The 21,146-nt window shown below is 36.4% G+C and overlaps 1 protein-coding gene across 1 annotated transcript; it reads left to right on the forward strand.

Annotated features, from left to right (window-relative positions):
• Positions 1 to 1,698: 1,698 nt before the first annotated feature.
• LOC144422272 (uncharacterized) lies at positions 1,699 to 19,222 on the forward strand. The gene is made up of 15 exons (XM_078112287.1): positions 1,699 to 2,046; positions 3,114 to 3,315; positions 4,499 to 4,542; positions 4,913 to 5,065; positions 6,149 to 6,334; positions 7,113 to 7,217; positions 9,027 to 9,152; positions 10,207 to 10,392; positions 10,918 to 11,025; positions 12,779 to 12,892; positions 13,399 to 13,524; positions 14,206 to 14,289; positions 14,512 to 14,625; positions 15,988 to 16,476; positions 16,765 to 19,222. Exons 1-15 carry the CDS (start codon positions 1,716 to 1,718, stop codon positions 17,850 to 17,852), a joined length of 3,456 nt encoding a protein of 1,151 aa, XP_077968413.1. The 5' UTR covers positions 1,699 to 1,715; the 3' UTR covers positions 17,853 to 19,222.
• The last annotated feature ends 1,924 nt before the right edge of the window (positions 19,223 to 21,146 follow it).

Raw genomic sequence — 21,146 nt, forward strand, 5'->3', positions numbered from 1 at the left:
ATAATTATTGTGCGATCAATACATTGTCCATGCCTGATACAATAATTTATTTAGGAAGAATTTATAATTTGTTGTAAAACTGTAAATACCAAACATGAAAAAACTCGCGTGGATTATTCTATCGAATTTTTATCAACGAAGCTTTTCAACTTTAACAGGGTTATATGCAAATGATTTTTATCAGAAAAAAAAATAATTCAGTAATGAATATGACTTTTATTGACCAATCCTTGTCACTTTACGCGATTTGTATGATTTTCCAAATGTTCTTCTCATTTTATTCCATCATTTTTTAATTTATGTGAGTATTTGTGCTCAAACAATTTTTAGCAAAAAAAAACTCCATGTAAATATTTTGCCGTGTAAAGTGGTATCCGACGCACATCAACCTAGATTTACGGTGAAATCAAATAGATTTACAGAGTCCCGTCAATATCTGACTGCGCTTTTAAATTCCATTTGAAATGAGAAACATTTATTAGCCTGTCCACGCTGTATTGACATGGTACAAATGTTCATGGCGGGATATTTAAAATTTTGAAATATCACGTGACCACAATAAAACTGATTATATTTATCGCGACATTGAAACAATTTGGACTTTATTTAACTAATGTAGTAATTTGAATTTAAATTTTTATCGGTTTCACCTTAACGACAACTCGACTATTTTTCCTTTGAATCAAATTTCAGTGTAAAATTGATAAAGCGTAACGAATAACCTCTAGCATCGTTTATTTTCTTCAACTTTATTGTTGAAATTGAGTAAATGTAATTGTTTTCTTCTATTTACAATCTGGCAACCTTGCTGTTGCTGCTTGGAAAGTTATAACCAAGTTATGTGACGATGCAGAAGGGAACTGTCGCATGAATCGAGCGCTTGATGAATGCAGCTTGTGGGGTTGAGATTTAGTTTTTTTATATTCATCGGGTTTGTGTTGTGTTGCTATTATTAACTTTTGCAAAGAGCGGGAAAATAATGCTACATTAGAGAGCGTGGTTATGTTCAGATCTAGCCTAAGCTGGTTGAAAAAGTAAGATAATCGTAATAATCAGAAATATGCGTTTGTAATAGTTGTCATCTATTGCTTTATCTCAAAGTCATTGTTTTTAAATTCATTGTCTTGAAAATCATATTCTGTATAAAAAATTTAAAAGTTAGGATGATTTGAATGCACATCGCTAGCTGAAAATAAAGCCCGAAGATGAATGTCGAGCATGATTTTTGCGTATTTGATGTTTAGGTATATTATTATTATTATGGGGACTTGTGAATAGTCAGACAGTTTTCCCAGCAGATTTGATTCAAATTTATACCAAGGTGGAGGTGAGTGTTTTGTAAAAGAAAATACATTTTGAGATCTTGTACGGATTCTGGAATCAGTTGATTTGGTTGAGCAGTATAAACATATTTTGACAAACAAGAAAATGTTTTTAAAATCAAAATTATGCTGTATTACATTGCAATGGTGAATAATTATTACCTGGTTATCGTTGTCGAAAAAAACATTCTTTCATGCTATTTTTTGATATAATATGATGGAAACAAGTCAATGACACGAGCCCATTACTGGATGCATCAAAGTATTTCTATATTCACTGTTTTGGTGCTGAAGCATTTAGTACAAGGTGGTGGAATACATATTAACAGATTTGACTAAGCTGAGATATTTTTTATTTGTCACAGAAATATAGTCTAGTAGGAATCTAAAATAATGTCCGACTCAGAACAACAACAAATCGTTCCCAGTTTGATCGATCAACAAACAATCGAATCTATCGATCAACAAACAGACAAATCCAATTTTACTAGCCCAGAAACAATCGAGGCGGATCCAGCTGTTCAACAACTAATCGAGTCCGATATCATTGATAACAATTCCAGCAATGACACCGACGATTCAGGAAACGAATCCCCACAACAACAACAACAATATCAACAACAACATCAACATGGACCTATGATTCAGGACTTGGGTCCTGAGGATGAGATCCATGAAGAGCAAGGTTCAGGGCAGGAATATCAAGTTGAAGAACCAGGCGAAGGTGAGGAATCTTTAGTAACGTTTTGTTTGGTTAGATATAAACTTTTCTAGAGTCTTAGACCGACGGAGACTTTTACATACTGGACAATACTAGAGTTATGTTCGTATGAATCACACATATATATTACATTTTGTAAAAACGTAAAAGCAATTTTTAATCACTGAGTAAGTCGTTTGCAATAATAGCTGATAGTTGGTGCATACAAAACATAGGGAAATAGTAAGTGGTTAGACACTGCTGTACTCTCAATGACCACAATATTGTACAGTTATGATTTCAAATTCAATTTTTCGATATTGCACATAATTTGGTATGGGAACTAAGATGGCGGACACCTGAACGTATTATGTGTACCTGGTTCGGGTTAGGCCAAAATTATATTCCAATTTTTTTTATTTCAGTTCTAATACGAGTTCGGCGACTAGCCAAGTGACTCCCGTAGTATATGTACCTGAAATCACGGCCTAACCTCAAACTGGTACACATACTAGTACCGGTGTCCGCCATCTTGGTTCACAGGGTACCAATAATTCAGCTATTGTATACAAGGTGACATTTACTCAAAGTGTAACAAATACACAACAAGTTCATATATCTGTTGATAAACGACTCAGTGCCTAAATTATTTTTATTGCAATTTGGGATTCGGTAGATTTCAAATAATATTTACAAAATTAACAGCAATGGCAATGGCGTGGTAAAATAATTTATAAGAATTGTTGATCGACTTAGGTTCTCAAATGTAGAACTTTGATGCCTAGTTTTACAATAACCGAGCCGTGGTAAAAGTTTCAAGTAAGACTGATAAAATCGTTTCTGTCTCCAAAGTTTAAAGTAAATCTTTATTTTACATCAGCAATTTATTTTTAAAAAAATCTGTAAAGCGGCCAAGCGCTGGGTTGTATTTCATAAAATCCTTCAGTGTTATTTGGACAGAAAATAAATCCAGCTGATTCAAGATATACGTGTGAGATATTAAGCTTCACTGTTTTATACTTTATTGAGATGGAAAAAAAAAAGATAATGCTGACTTAAATGAACAGTCGCTAAAACTATATTTTTTTCAGGTCCCGCAGTTGTTCAGCAACCAGCCCAACAACAGCCGGTACAACAGCAACATGCACAACAACGAGCAGTTCAACACCTACCAGCCACACAGGGTGGACAATCTGTCGTCATACAACAACACGTTCATCACCATCATCATCGCAACCTGTATTATCAGGGAGCCGTTTATCAAAACGCAGTATTTCAAGGAGATGTCGTAGGGTGGGTAATGAACTCTATCTTTGCAGTTTTACTTTTTAACTTTAATCAGGCTCATTGGTTTGCAAAAATTATGGCAGGATTAATGCACTGGTAAATGATAATTTTGTTAATAAACGGTCGGCTGAGGTTCATTTGTAGAGATTCTAGAAGAGAAGATCGTATAATTTATTTCAAGCATTAACTAACTAGCTCTCGCATAATACATTTGCTAGACTTGTCGACAATTGAAGATTATTATTTCAGGATATAAATTTCTCAGCTATTGATCCAGACAAACTAAACTAAATAGTTTCTGTAGAAAAATAGTCGCAATTATATACATTTACCTAATTGCATTGCACTCCACTTCAAATTATCCAATGTAGAAGCAAATATTTCAACTACTTGAAAATATTACTTAAAAATTATATGTAGCGGCTGAGTTATGGCGGACGACGTGTTATAAAATATGTTGATATGCACAGAGGCTGTACGGGCTCTTTGAGATTAAAGCAAACAAAGGAGCGGCATTTCCTCGTATCAAATTAATGACGCGTACCAATGCAAATATTGTCGCTTGTTGTGTCAGACATATACTCGTCTACTGTATTGAATAATATTTAGGCTTTCAAGCTTGTAATAATATCTAAAACTAGTGACAAAATCGGTGGATCTGCTATAATTCTCACTCATGTACGCATGACAATCATATCGATAATGAGACATCCAGTACACCCAAACTGAATAATACAAATGCATATTTTCAAATTGATATTTTTCCCCATGTTCGCAGAAATACCATGCTCTGTACAAGTATCTATTGTGAGTAGCGAGTCACTTTTCGAGGTATACCTATAAGTTATAACGTAGTTAGAAATAAAATTCATGTTATCAAAATAAGTTGTCGGTGCTACAAATAACGTTGCATTATGCAGATTGGATATACACATTGCCAGTTTCAACCATTAACTTTAAACCTATGATATGTTATGCATTCTCGCTATGAATGGTTCCAACAAATAGCCATTTAGACGTAACTAGCCACCAATAATTGGGGAAAGACGGCATCATTTGCAATTTGGAAAAAATTATTGAGTGTTGACCAATCTAAATGATTGAAAATATAAGCAAACTAATACAAAGTTTCTTATGTGTTCAATGTTGCATTCACCTTTATCTTAATTTTCATTTTCAATTTTTCCAGGTCAAAATCGGAAATAAGAGACGCAAACATTGGTGCTGTAGGAGGTAAATATTCATCTACAAACTCCCCCATTTCAAAAATGTATAAACGGCCGCCATCGTCTGATCGTGATTGTCTGTGAAATTGGTGGCGAAAAACCCATGGTGGCGCACTATTTAAAACTTAATGGTTTGGTTTAAACTACGATCGGCTGAAAATTAAAGTGAAATGCACAACGAAGTGAGAATAATTATAACCAGCCAATGAAATTTTTAGACACCTCTTTAAATATCTCCTTTCAATCAACCATCGTCAACGATGGTCAATAAGTAAACATCAATGATTTTGATGAAATACCCATAAATACGCTTCGTGTAAAATTAAAAATATCCCAATCTCTTGCTGTAAATTTAAAACTCATATTTTACGTTCTAGGGTCACAACAACCTCCTGCAATCGGTGGTCCAGGGGCACAAGCAGCTCTAGCCTGGCTCGGTGAAGGATCATCTGGTAGTTCTCAGGTACCAGCGATAGGTGGTTCTGAACAACGACCTGCTTTACCTTGGCATGAAGAAGGAGAAAGAGAAGGTTTGTGTTAGATTAGTTTTGTCACAACCAATTAGCGTCAAACTTAGAACCGTTCAATGCGGCAAAGCCATGGCTCTGTATTTTGCGTTTTTTACAATCCCAAACATTCGGGCGCGATGGCCTTGTTGTCGGTTAAATCGTCAGACTTGTATTTTATAATTTGTGTTGTTATCGCATGTCGGGTTCATAAGCCGTGTGCCCACCTCACCCGGATTTCAATAAATTGAGTAGGCAATTCTGAACCGGAAAGATTCGGATTCTACCTAATCATTGCAGTTATCTGTGTTGAATATAAGTGGCCTGCAGGGACCGTAAAGACGCGTGTCGTTTCTTCTACCCTTTATTGACGTCTCAGTACGGTGTGCTATACTTTCTTTAGGTCTTCTTTGTCAGATACAGTGTCACAGTTTTCTCTCTCATTTTTTCCCAAGCGGCGATTCGCCGACTTATATATTCTACAGCACAAATGGGCCACCAAATTATGGTCACATCGTTAACATTCATTTTGTTGTCGTCCCATCTGTTTAGTCGATCTTATCACGGTTGACACTACAGGCTCCGCTGTCGCGGTATTCGCACGATTGAGTTAAGTCATACCAAACAACAATAGAGGGTGGCCCACAGATACCAGCAGGCCTTATTCGTCGGCGAGAAATATCTCATAATATTGAAATATGAACAGAAATCAGGGACATGGAGTTTGACTTGTATTCATCGATATTGGATTCGAAACTGGAGTCGTATTTTAAGACTCGCATGTGTTGAAAGTCAAAGTCGAATTTGTAATTTTGTCGAATCGAAGTGAAAATTCGACATGAATTCACAAAGCATTATTCAGTGTACTAAGCATTCCCAATAGAAAATTAAAAAGACCTAGTAATTGTTATCAATTTTTTTTCTCCCAAGTTTGGCGCTGGAGTCAAAATTCTGATTAACTTGTATTCGAGAGCCAGAATAGAAATTTTTATAATTTTGAAATGGCTCGTAATTTAAAGTTGAAGGTAAATTCCACTGGCCCATAGCACTGCTTCAAAAATAATCTGACAGTGAGCATGAAAATAATGTTAATTTTTGTTGCCGTAGATCTCCATTCTGGCAGAATTCCAGACAGCAATCAACCTCTTGCATTGCCCGCACCAGAAGCGCAGATATCTTCACCAGGGAACGAACAGCTTGAAGAGATTGTGGCGACAACGCCAAACAACGAGCCAGAAATATTAGATTCAATAAAATCAAAGAAAAAATCAAAAAAATGGACAAACAGGAGGGGTGAGAATAGCAGTATTATGTCGTAAACACCAGACCAGATTTTTTGTAAAGAATCTTTATACAAAGGATCCCGAAATACTTTCCGAGGCTTTATCAACCAGAATTTTGCATATTAACGCGACACAAAATGTCATGAAGAAAGATTCGATAATGCGAAGGTTGATATTACCATTGGGGGAAAGGGTAAATTGTAACGAATCCTAAAATTTTTATGCAACTGTCGACGCAATTAGGCAGGCCACTCGTGAAAAGAGCCCACTTTTTCGACAAATAATGTTTTTTACTGGTATGTTATGTTGTCGGTATGCTATCGAGTTGAAAATTGCATAACTATGCGTCTTTCAAGTCTATTGATACTGTTTATAACAACACTGCAGCCTGTGTCATTGCATTTTCATTTTTTTTGCATAAGTTCCTAACTGAATTGCAAGTAAAAGGGCGCCATCTTGCGTCGATTTGTCATTCACGTGTGTATTCTTTATCCTTTATCCCTTGACATTTGCTGATTGATTATGTTAGCATTCAGTATATCAACTTTTTCAGTTTGTCATTTCTACAATATCTATACCTCTAATATATTTATTACTTTAACCCGATTTCAATTAGATATAGGAAGATAAATGACGATGATTCCATTAGTCTTGACTTATGTAATTTCTAAAATCCTTCTGATTGGGCCCAAAATAGAGGTGGAGTGAGGTTTGTCAAGATTCGAACACTACAATTCGCTTTATTCTGTTTCAAACTCAAATGCTTAAATAAATTGATTTATGTTTAGGAAGCGCCACTGCATCAAATTCAGAAATATCAGAAGCTTTCCCATCTGAGCCCTCAGATAGACGAGATCCAAACGTAGCATCTGGAGCAAGACCCAAAACAACAGGTATAAATATGTTCCTTACCATAAGGTGTTCGGGTGATACGGCGCACTGTCAACAGAATGCTTACATTGTCTTTTCACACATTATCCGCACCCTACAATAAGACGCAATCGGTACTGTGCTAGTTTTGAGTGTTGGCAATGAACCATAAAACACTACCTGATTCATACATATAAGACACACTATCCATTTTTGGATTAAAAATATTTGAAGTGTGCGTCTATTGATAACCTTTAGAACAACCCTACATTCCGTGTCATTGCATTTTCATTTTTTTTTCATCAAGTTCCGTTGCATCTAACTGAATTGCAAGTAAAAAGGCGCCATCTTGCGTCGATTCACTTGTGTGTATAAACGATCGTTTATCCCTGGGTATTTGCTGATTGAATATGTTAGCATTCGGTATATCAACTTTTTCAGTTTGTCATTTTCTTGGATTTTCATTTGAGTTTAACGCAAATTTTGTTTTACCTTGGCGATAGCAAAAAATCTTTCTCACACGTTGCAAGTGATTGATAATCTATATTTTGCAGTTAGTTTGAATTAAAACGTGTTATTTATATGTAGATGCATATCGGTTTTCATATTTTGTATATTCGAAAATCTCGTAATTCTCTACTTTGTATTTTTTTGTTTGATACATGAAAATATAAGACATCCCCCGGAACTAAGCCCTAATGTTTTATTTTTGGAAGAAAATTAAGAGTCAGTCCTATTTGGGGGGAAACGTGGTGCCAGTACCTGAGTGCCACTGTCATATTTGTAATTCTAGCTAGCAAAATCCTGAAAATACACAATGTTATAAGGGCTTGTTTTCTCACTGAATTTGTAGAAAGTCGGTGTGAAATTAAATTTGAAAAAGCATTTCTGCAAGAACCCCTCCTAACAATGCCGTAAGGTCAATAACAAAAAAGCAAACAAATTTTTGTGCTTTCAACTACAGTATAATCTCTGCTTACTAAATTAGGCCCCTGTAATTGAAAAAATTTAAACTCAAAATTTAAAAAAACACATTATAAGGAGAAAGAACAGAGTAATACCGAATAAAAATTACTACTTTTTCGAATTCTGAGATCTTCGTAGGTATAGTTTTCAGGTGCGACCAGCGGCTTCACCCAGTCACTTGTATTTGACCCTCCTGTGATAAAAGTTGCACACCCAAGCCTTATGCCTTTGTCATTTTTTTGTTCAAGTTTCCGTTGCATCCAGTTTCAATTTTAACTAAAATCGCGCCACCATATGGCGAACCATCGTTCGCGTTCATCAGCACAGTTTGGGACAACGCTGCCCACTATGCGATTGCATTTCTTTTTTTTTTCAATTTTCGTTGCCACCAGGCACCAAGTAAATTTTAATTGAAACTGCGCCACCACATGGCGAATTATCGGCTACGTCAATTAGCACAGTTCAGGTCAACGCTACCCACTACGTCACTGCGTTTCATATATTTTTTTAAATTCTCTGACACATGTGAATTTGGAATAAATTGCGCCACCATGTGGCGAGTTGTCATTTGCTTCCATTCATCCGAGCCTATTCGATCGTTTATCTGTGGGTATCTCCAAATTTATCGTATTATTTATTATTCATTACATCACATTTTCAGTTTTCCCTATTCTTGAGTTCTTGGTACGGATTTAATGAACCTAGATTCAGAATATGATATGATATTAATGTTAGATAGTGAACCAGGCAAAAGTTTTCAATACCATTTAAATTTCAAAACGTCAACTTCACAATATGCTTAAAAACTGTTTATTCCATTCCTTGACGGCCAACATTGTGAAATATATTTATTTTCCTCAACCCAGGTCCAAGAATATCAACGTCTCACCAACCTCAGCCATCTTTGAGTTCAATATCTCAATCCCCTGTTCAAACACATCCACGAAATGAGCGAAGACTTCCAACAAATCGTACACGTTCAAGAAGTACAGGTTGGTTCTTAGAAATTCTGAGTAATTTCGATTCGAGTTTCTAGAGCCGTGGACGATCTACATCTGGATTGGAAAGTTTTGACTCCATCTCCAACGACAGCAAACTTTTTTATTTTCTGTCGAGAATGCCAAGACAACTCAATGATTTTTAAATTTCTAACTTAAATTAATTTTTGATTATTCCCTTACGTGTCTGAAATTGCCAACTCTGGGGAGTTCAAATCTTTACTCTGACTATAAATCCTTACATAAGTTTTGAAATCCGTTACTGACTCCAGCTTCAATATTAATTTAAACATGCCTCATTCATCCCATATCTGTGTTTGCATTTGCAGCAAAATAATTAAATGAGTACTCCCGTAGTATGTGAATCGAGACGGCCGACACCGGAATGTAGTATGTGTACCAGGTTAGGATTAGGCCATAATTTAAGGTACAAATAGTATCGGAGTAACTTGAGTAGTCCCAGAACTTGCATAAGAACTAAAAAAAGGAAAATTGGAATAAAATTGTGGCCTAAATAATTGCCTCCGCTGTCGCGGTATTCGCACGATTGAGTTAAGTTATACCAAACGACAATAGAGGGTGGCCCACAGATACCAGCAGGCCGTGCTCGTCGGCGAGAAATATCTCATAATATTGAAATATGAACCGAAATCCGGGACATGGAGTTTGACTTGTATTCATCAATATTGGATTCGAAACTGGAGTCGTATTTTAAAACTCGCATGTGTTGAAAGTCGAGGTCGAATTTGTAATTTTGTCGAATCGAAGTAAAAATTCGGCTTGAATTCACAAAGCATTGTTCAGTTTACTAAGCATACCCAAGAGAAAAATTAAAAGGCCTAGCAATTGTTATCAATTTTTTTTCTTCCGTGTTTGGCGCTGGAGTCAAAATTCTGATCAACTTGTATTCGAGAGCCAGAATAGAAATTTTTATAATTTTGAAATGACTCGTAATTTAAAGTTGGGTGTAAATTCCACTGGCCCATAGCACTGCTTCAAAAATAATCTGACAGTGAGCATGAAAATAATGTTAATTTTTGTTGCGTAGATATCCATCCTGGTAGAATTCCAGTCATCAATCAACCCCTCGCATTGCCCGCACCAGAAGAGCAGATATCTTCACCAGGAAACGAACAGCTTGAAGAGATTGTGGCGACAGTGCCAACCGGTGAACCAGAAGTATTAGATTCAATAAAACAAAAGAAAAAATCAAAGAGAAGATCAAACAGAGGAGGTGAAAATAGCATTATTATGTCATAAACACCAGAACGTCTCATAGCCAAGTGGTGGTCCAATTATTTTCAAAACGAGCAAAATTTACAAACCACGGTGAAACCTTTGGAAATATTTTTTAAATGCTATCGCAGGCTGTAATGAATTTGCTATGCAATTTCAAACTGCAATTGTTCCGATTAAAATAATATTATCTCTGAGTATATTATTGGCCGCCTCCCAAATCCTTGATCGATGCTGGGGATTGCAAAGCCTGCCACAGAACCTCAAGGTGAAACAAAAAATGTTAAAAGCATGTCCAGCAGTTGAAGTAAAGGCAATTTGGCCTTGTGATAAGTCAAATACGAATTGTTATGGTTGAAACGCTCTTTCTCAATCTTGATTCTTCGTCGAATTTTTTTTATTGACAGTGTTTCACCATCACATGAATTCTAGACTCAATTAAATTCTTTTTCTTTGACAATCAATTCGGATATGATGCAGATGAGTTTATGATTTTTGTTGTATTTTCTATCATTATATTCAGGTTCCTATCGAGAACCAGTGTATGCACCAACACCACGTTCACCTGTGGCAAGAAGTTTCGTTGGCGAAGAAACATTGAATCCTAATGTCACGACTCCAAAAGTAGTTGGTAAGTATCAATATTCGACGTCATTATACGTGGAAAATCTTATCCAAACTGGCATATATATTGCCCTGTCTGCTGTACGTTATGGCACAACCCTAAGCTGGTACACATACTACGTTGCGTTGTCCGTCATCTTGGTTCACATACTTCGGATGTACCTCAAATTCGTTCTATTAATCATTCATCTTACATTCCATTAAATATTCCCATGATTTGGGACAAAACAGTAAAATTTTCGATGAAAAATCTTGGATTTTATAAAAATGTTGGAATTAATTATGGCCGACAAGCGCTTTCAAACTCCAAGTTTTGAAAATTTGGGATCGATTGTCCGAGTATGTATGAAAAAAAAATCAAATTGATTGACGGGTCTACTTCTTATTCACTAAGTCTCGAAAACAGGTAATTCAGTATATTCAACCGTAGATCGACTGTAGTCAAGTGCTAAAAAGTTCGACTGTAGTTAAGTGCTAAAAAGTTCGCGTTCTTTGAATCCTGATATCTTTAGAGATTTTAAAGAAAATAACTCATTTGTAGTGACCTCATTCAATTTTAAAATCCTAGTTATAGTTAAAAATTAAGATTTGGGTGAAGCGGAGTAGTTGAGGTGCCGACACTACACTCTGTTTTATTCAGCTTCAAGTTTAAATACTTGATTCACATTTAGGAAACCCCACTACATCAGATCCAGAAATAGCAGAAGCATTTTCGAGAAGTCCACCTGAACGGCGCGGCGGTGTGGCTCAACGGGCTAAGCGTTAGGAATACGCTCGCCACCGCACCTCTAGTCACTCTGCATGGGTTCGCAGGTTCGAATCCCATGCAGGGATGGTTATGTGCGAGAGGATTGCTGGACTCCTCGCCGTCGTTGGGTGGTTCACGTAACCGCTGGTCGGTTACGGCTTCCTCCACCACCAAGTCCATGCTTCCGAAAACAAACAATACAGTAAAAACTAATCCCATACCCGACTTGGAATGGTAACCGGACGAGAGGCCGTGGTTCGCCATATGGATAAGCCGTCTTATCGGCTTTCCTCTCCCCCGGGATAAATATGTAAATCCTATCCTATCCTGAACCATCAAATAGACGAGATGCAAACGTGGCATCTGTAGCAAAACCCAAAACAACAGGTGCAAATATCTAATATAATTCTGTTTGTTGGTTTCCCCATTACAGATAAAAATTGATACCGTTTTGAACAAGATTGCCAAGCGTGCCATTGCATTTTCATTTTTTTCATTCCCTTCCACATATGTGAATTGTAAGTTAAATGGCGCCATCTTGCGGCGATTTGTCATTCACTTGTGTATATTTGATCTTTTATCACATGACATTTGCTGAGTGATTATGTTACCATTCAGTATATCTACTTCTTCAATTTGTCTTTTTCTTAGATTTTCATTTGAGTTTGTCAAACCTAAATTCCAAATAAAATGGGTTTTTAGTAAAAGATTGTTCCGATCATGATTACCCAATCTTTTTTAATGCCATAAATAATTAAAAAAAACTTTTTTTCATGTTTTGGCTTTGGTCTACATTCTAATTACTCTATCTATTCCTCCAACCCAAGTTCAAAAAGATATATTTATATAGGAATATAAATGAAAATGATTCCATTAGTCTTGACGAATGAGATCTCCAAAATCCTTGGGCCCGAAATTTGAAATATAGGTGGAGTGAGGTTTGCCGAGGTTCGAACACTACAGTTCGCTTCATTCTGCTTACAAATGCTTGATTAAATTGATTTATATTTAGGAAGTGCCACTCCTTCAAATCCCCAAAGATCAGAAGCATTTCCATTAATTCCACCTGAACCTTCAAATAGAAGAAATGCGAACGTAGCAACAGGAGCAAGACCCAAAACAACAGGTAAATAAGCCGCACCAGTACAGAATCGGACTATAAGACGCCAACAGTGCTGCTGCTCCTTTTCAGTGTTGGCAATAAAGCTAAAGCACTACCTGATGCATACATATAAGAGGCATGATCCATTTTTCAAAAAAGAATATTCCAAGTGCGTCTCATGGCTTTAGAATGCAATAAGACTATTCTGTTGTGTTCCTTTGGTATCATATGTACCACGCCAGAAAATCTGTCTGAGTGAGAAAAGTGTCTGAGCGGATGCGAAAAGGGAGCATTGTTACGTCACTTTTTGCATCTTGCTGATTGACAATGTCATGAAGTAAACAAGGAAGTCGATGCTCGGGGAAAGGTTCATTAAATCTCAATTCAAATTAAGGTATTAGTTAATAAACCAAGCATAACTTGTCAACACCATTCATATTTCAGAGAGTCAACTTCACAATATGCTCAAAAACTTTTTATTCCATTTTTGACTTCGGCCCCCGTTACAATCTACTTTTCTTTCATCCTAGGCCCAAAAAGATCGGCATCTCACCAACCTCAGTCACCTTTGAGATCGATATCTCAACCTCCTGTTCAAACACATCAAAGAAATGAGCGAACACTTCCAACAGATCGTACACGTTCAAGAAGTACAGGTTGGTCTCTAGAAATTCTGACGACATTCGTATTTGTATAGTCGTAGAGGATGAACACGTGGATTGAAAAGTTTTGACTCCATCTCCAACTACAACCCCTAAAGCTTTTTTTACGCAAACTTTTTTATTTTTTGTTAAGAATGCCAAGTCAAAACAATAATTTTTAAATTTCTATCGGGAATTAATTTTTGATTATTCCCTTAATTCCCAACTCTGGGGAGTTCAAATCTTCACTCTGACTATAAATCCATACATAAGTTTTGAAATACGATCTGGTTCCTGCTCCAATATTAATTTAAACATGCCTCATCCATCCCATATCTGTGTTTGCATTTGCAGCAAAATAATTAAATGAGTAAACCCGTAGTATGTAAATCAAAATGGTGGACACCGGAATTTAGTATGTGTATCTGGTTAGGGTTAGGCCATAATTTAAGGTACAATTAGTACCGGAGTCACTTGGCTAGTCCCCGAACTCGTAAGAGAACTAAAATAAGGAAAATTGGAATAAAATTATGGCCTAACCTGGTACAAATACTACGTTTAGGTGCCCGACATGTTGGTTCACATACTTCGGGAGTACCATTTAATGTTGCTTACAAGGCTGATGACCTCTCCTAAATAGTTTTAATATTGAAGGTATCAATTTTCTGAATATACATAAATATTTTATTATTACAGATGCCAGATATTTATCCCAATTGGATGAAACAAGCGAATATGAATACAGCGCCGAATCTTTCAATTTCACTGAATCGAATAAAGGTAAGATTTTCAATCTATGATGTTACAACAGGGCTGGAATCTTTTCCTGCAAAAAAAAACTATTTGCCTGGTATATAGATGGCAGACAAGATGCCTAAACCGGGTCCCTTGGAGGTGTTTACCGTTGGTACCAAAAGCATCTCCGACTCAAGTCCCGACACCCAAAAATAGCAATTTAGTAAAGTTACAAATATATTTCATATTCCTGATTATTAATTTCAGAAAGCGACAGTGAAAGCACCTTGAGCAGCGTTGGAAGTTTAGTTTCGCATCAAAGATACAGATCGTATAAGAAATCGACGTCTACTAGAAAAGCAGGAAGAAAATCTCGCAGAAGTAAGTTTGCCCTTTCTGACCCTGGTAGGACAAACATCCCGGTCCATCAACCCGTCTCACTCGCGGGAAATATATTAATCGCTATCCGAATATTAGTCTTTACAATCTTACAATCTTGTTTGTCCAGAGCTTTGATCACAGAAAATATGGCTTTATGTAAGACTTCACCCAGACCAATGATATAGATAGACTATAGTGGCCAGGGGCTTCAAACTTTTTTTAAGCGATTCAAATGTGTTTTTTTTAAAACAAGAGAGCTATTCTCAAATACATGACACGCAGCCCCACCTAGTGGCAAATTCGGATGACTCCATAGCACACAAAAAAACAAACGAATCCCACGCAGCTCACCTAAATATTTGAAATAAATAAAAGTAATAGCCTTCTAGCGAAAAATTTAATCTTTAAACACTGAAAATTTTGAGGGGATCGGTCCAGTAGTCAAAGAGAAAAGCGACTTTTTAAAAACGTGTCAAAGAACAAGAACAAAAAGAAGAAGAGTGCCAGCATAAAATGCAAAACGATCGTTATGTCCACTGACGTGTCCAATAAATACTGTATTGATTTTATGGCTGACAAACTGAATTACCAATAATAAACAATCGTTCTATATTTATTTCACCATAAATCACTTCAAAGTGGGAATGCAGCACTTGCTTGTCATCAGCGACTCCCTTGAATCATGGGTGGCAAATAAATAATGCCTGGTTCTTACGATGTGATACTTCCAGTATATAATCAGTATGTTGAAAAAGAAAGCCACACCTGAAGATTTTCGGGCGACCCATTTTCGGGTCACAACCCATAGGTTGGAAATTACTGGGCTAGACAGTGAACGGAGAGGCAAATGTATATCACGCCTAAATCATTAGATTACACGAGCGAAACTCGGTAATGTCCAAGTATTTAATCGGTGATAACAGTAACGTGAGCGGATGGATTGGACGTGTAATGGTGCCAGCAATCTCAGTACTGGTATTTAAAGCGAGATGACGCTCTTCTGCCCCATTATTGTTTAAAATATCATAACTATATTTTTATAAAACGACCTCCATTTGAAAACTTGGTCATGAATTATTTTTTTTTTTAAATTGGGTCAACGTAAGCAGCGAATATTTAGCAAAAGGCAAATAAATATTTCAACAGATAATGAGAAGTTTATTTCTTTGAAAGATAATAGAACACGTTTTTTCTCAGCTGGGATGCGGGGCTTAACTTATCAATTTTTTTTTAAATTTTTGATAGATCATGTAATATTCAAGGACACGAGAAGCTCAAATTTCAATTTGATTAGCATTGAGTTGAACGCCAGTAAGTGCAATGTTCGTGGCGCTAAATATATTCGTTTTTGTTTTTATTTAGGTTGGATGATGCAAACCGAAAATCCTGTGACCGAATCTGAGTCTCAAACCAGTCTCGTTCACAGAAGGGATAGAATGAATCAAACGGATAAGAAGCCAACTGACGATACGGAAGCACAGACGGACAAACGTCGTACAAGAGACAGACATTTGCAAACAGACAATTATAATCTAGATATGGACACTCAGACAAGGCCAGACATTGCTGTACGCGTTTTTGGACATGCACTTGCCAGTACTGAAATGTATGTGCAGACGGATCCAAAACAAGCTCTCGACAACAACACCCAGACAACTATTCTACAACAGACGAACACCCCGACACAGACTTTGGTTAAAACTTTCCAAGAAAATGAATTTCAAACCGATCAGAGGGAAACAATTGCTACTTTTTCTCAAACTAATGGCATATCCACTGAAGCTAGTGCTGAGCACAGCAAAGAATATGAAGAATCCTCGTTGGAAATGATTGAAATGTATAACAGAGAAGGTGAGCTAAGATGTGACTATACCACAATACTTGAGAGTTTTTGAGATACTTGAATCAGAAGAAAAAGCGGACTTGGCGTGGCTGAGATGGAGAAGTGCAAAGTTTAAACTTCAAAATAGTTTGATTCAAAAATGTCATATCGATAAATGTTGAATATAAAAACATTAAACCTATCTAATATAGCTTAATTCGATGCATTCAATTGCTAGTATTAATTATATACGAAACCAAAAATCAGTGAATATCGATATTATTTCAAGGTATTGAAATGAATGTTTCTTTTCACAGCTTCAACCTTGAATATACCGTGGAGCCTTCGACCCCTCCTCACCGTAATCGTGATCATGTGGAGAAATATTTTCTTCAAAATTTTATCGAATATTCCTAATAAAAGTTGTGGTGACACGGCGAATACCTACCTTGTTCTCCTCTCTCAATTCTTTAAAAACGGCGTCGAAGACAAACGACTTGAACAGTTTGTGGGAGATACGAGGAAACTGGCGAAATTAGCTGAACATTTTGAAAATGAAGGCAAAACCACCCATGCAGTAGTTGCTTACTACGCTCTTGCCAAATTACATAAGCTGGTAAACAAAACCCCCGAATCCGCGCAAGGTATCTTATCTTGCATTGAACAAATAAGCTTGGTCATCGAAGAAATGATAAAACAGAAACAAACAAAAACCTTGAGTCACGTGATGTCCCTCATTACTGAAATGACTGATTTCATTGGATCAATATCAAACTACAGTCAGTTTATCGAAAAAATAATAAGCAAAGCCACAGAATTCGATTCAGAAGAAAAGTTTATTTCATCTGTAGTTTCATTCTACGTCGCTGCTAAACTACATGGGCTTGATAACAAGGGAGATCAATCGGTGATAGGAATTGAACAATCTGTTTACCAAATACCACTCGTCGTTGAAAATATGACAAAACAAGATTCAATGAAAAAGATTGTCATAGATCACGTGATACCACTCATGTATGAAATTTTTGAGTTTGTGCGAATGATCAAATGTTCGAGTCATAAAGTCAGAGTAGATATGGAGGCCTGGTGTTTATTTCACATCGGTAATTGCTACTATTACTGCGATGAATATCAAGAATTTGCGAACATAAACGAAACCGGGATCGAGCTCATAAAGAGAAATTTAGATGAACCTCAAACATATCGAATATATGGACATTGTCTTAATAATGCAGCAGTAGCGTATGGTAGAATGGGGAATATGGAGAAAGCGATTGAATTGTATAAAATGTCGTTGGAAGCGAAGATGAATGCTGAAGATTATTCAATTGATAAAGCTAAGAATGACGATATTAAAATAACAAGAAATAATTTGATAATTGCTAAATCGAGTTTGCCCAAATAGGTTTATATCAGCAGCTTCAGCCAGAAATTATGGTTGATCAAGTATGGAAACGTATCGCGCAAAGACGTATCGCACAATACCGGTTGGCACCAACTATGTTGGACTTGCGGCCATAAAATGTTGGATACCCATCACCCCACTCAGTGCGTCAATAATGCCAAGGCATCGATTTAGTAGTACTTTAGGTAACAACGATCGCACGAAGCCTTGATCGGAGCGAAACTCAAAACACCTCATAAATTTGATCTATTACCCGTAGTTGACTGTGTATTCAGTGATTAAGAATTTTTATTTCAAACTTATTTCTTCAAATAAATCAAGTCTTTAAGATACAAGGGTCTAGACAAGTTATATATCTTTCTCCATGAAACACTGGGAAATAACATATCAGTGGTTGCTTGTACAAAGCTTTGATCGACCCGATTGTAAATAAATTTTACAATCCTGATACTCAAGTTATAGAAAATCGTTTTACGCATTTCCGTAAACCCCTTCAAAGCTTTGATTTAATCGAAAAAAATTCCTACTTTCTATAAACAATTGATTTTTTAATAATGTGTGAATTTTAAATTTCTTTTTCTTTACAAAGATTATCTTGTGAAAAAAAGTATAATTTAAAGCACGAAAAGTGCGTTTTTGCAAGTTTCGAAATTGTTTTTCATAAAATTACTTCGGTGCCACGTGTCTTGTATTGATATTCGTACATTATATCATTTGTGTTATTACATTTTATTCTGATTTAAAAGCTATTTTCCATAATTTTTCTACTTCATAATTTTATAGTAAATGTGTTAAAAAGAAGTTCGTTTTTATCTTTGATTCTAATTACTAGCCGTAGTACTCCTATAGTATGTGAACCAAGATGGCGGGCGTCGGAACGTAGTATGTGCACCAGGTTAGGGTTAGGCCATAATTTCAGGTACAAATACTACGGGGCTATTCTCTGAACTCGTAATAGAACTAAAATAAAGAAAATTTGAATAAAATTGTGGCCTAACCCTAACCTGGTACACATACTATTTTCCGGTGTCCGCCATCTTGGTTCACATAGCAGTCTAAAACTACAACCAAATATAAACACTAATTCGCTTAGGTTCGAATTACCATTAATGGAACAATTATTGCTCAAATGCACTTCTTATCAATCCCGGTCATTAATAACTGATTAGATTAAACCAGATTTAACTTCTCTCACTACCGTTAACATAGAACCTTAAACATCTTTATTTATCTGACTAAAATTTTCTCAGTCAACGTTTAGCTTCGTCAAGTACGAATCTGTTTTTCTCATCTGTTTAGAATCTTTTCTTGACAATACTTTAACGAGAATATCGGTCAGAGACCGAAGACTTATCGATCGAAAGTTAGGGGATCCCCCAAAACAGCGCTCTTACTCCATAGTAACACCTTGTGTCCCATCACTAATTAATTAATGACTCGCTAATTATACGACATAATTCGTCCAAAATCAATAGGCTTCTAGTCAAAGATAAGATGAATGCACATGCGAAATCTGGAGCAGATTCAATCTCGCTTTCGTGAGATATCGCGTGCATCTAACAGACGGACATACAAACAGACATACAGACAGTTAGACAGACAGACAAATACCTATCAACATACTTACCGATTAAAATCGATAAGTAATAACGTTTTTTAAACACCTGTGACCGTGACACACCAGTTTGAAGAGCCAAAGCAGAGAGTCTTGCACATCAAGAGTAGTTCTCAATGCTTCCCCATACTTTGTACAAGGTTCAATAAAATTTAGACTATTAGGTAAAGGACACGGTAACGTACAATGTAATGGGCTCCTAAAGATACTGGGAAGGTTTAATTCTAACATTTCGCCGAAATCCTTATATTAAATATCCTGTCCTTATATTAAATATTGTTCGCTCTTGTTTGGGAATCTTTACAAAATTATCAAAATGGTGTGGCAAACAATTTTTGTTATTTATTACATTTCTTATCTTTTATTCAAATTTTCATTTTTTTTTTGGTTACCATATAATTTATCTAAAGCTTCTCTCTTTTTTTTAATTTTATTAATGCCCTATGGTTGTGTGTGTGTGAGTGTGAATGATTTGATTCAGTAGTTTTAGGTGAGTGAACACGTACCACTTCTTTTTGGCAATACCTTCCATCTTATATTCTGTACGTTTTAAACCTTATCCACGGTTTTGTTGGCTGACGGCTAACTCGTCATGAACCACTCGCCATGCGACGGCGGTTAACGGGTATGAGGGCTAATACGATGATATATTTAGCATGCTCAGAGGAAAAGGATAAGTTGAGACATCCTTTTCGTGTCGAGTACCGTACGGTACCGGTATGCCTTTCGGTACCGGAACGTATAAGCACGTTTTCCTGTCACTTTGTTATCCCTTGAACGGTATTCTAACCAAACACATTTAATTGAATATATTTATCTTCACTATTGAAGTTGTAAGTGAAACAGCCATCTCAGCCTATCCATTTCCCATTACAAGAAGAGCCTTCGTTCTGTTGCAGGCACATACCCGTTAACCGCCGTCGCATGGCGAGTTAGCCTCCACCCGTTTTGGCCACCCACTTTTATCGCCTGTCTGCTGATTATGGAGTCGAAATAAACTTATCTTATCTATCTAATCCTCTCGTACCTTATGATAGATAAAACACAAAACCTATTTATTAATACACCGTACTCGACGTCATAGGTGTATACATGAAAAAATAAAATTTATATACCAATATATATACCTATTGTACAAGGGAAAAGAAACCTAAGCTAGGTTACGCCCACTTACTCGTGAATCAAACTTGTGAATCTCTGACCGAAGTAACTGGCAACCATTGAGGTACCAGGAGATACTGAGACTTTAACAACGTATAGCAATCAATTATGCATTAGTGAATGCCGTTTGTCCTGTGACTCAAAGGTCAACAGCTATGAGCGAGTGAATTCCACATAACTAAAACACTTGGCTTGCAGAGCCCAAAGCTAACAAAGTATGAAAGCTGCACACTCATGTGGAACGAATAAGTCGAAACCTATTTCGCGTGACTGAAGCGTTCATTTATAATTTGTGCCTTGTATTATTTTACGAACGTCAGAGGGCGCTAGAGTTGGGCAAAAATTCTCATTCGAATTGCCTCATTAGTGCAGTAGTCGGGAACCCATGGCTCTTTTGGTGACGGTATATAGATCACAGAAAAACCTTATATTCCAAGGCTAAGCTTACTATTGTTACCCAATTTCAAACTATATAGCTATAGCCACATTTGGCAGGACATTTGCGAATAAATTTAAAA

Source organism: Styela clava, chromosome 4, assembly GCF_964204865.1.
Source record: "Styela clava chromosome 4, kaStyClav1.hap1.2, whole genome shotgun sequence".
In the NCBI taxonomy this organism is placed as follows: domain Eukaryota; kingdom Metazoa; phylum Chordata; class Ascidiacea; order Stolidobranchia; family Styelidae; genus Styela; species Styela clava.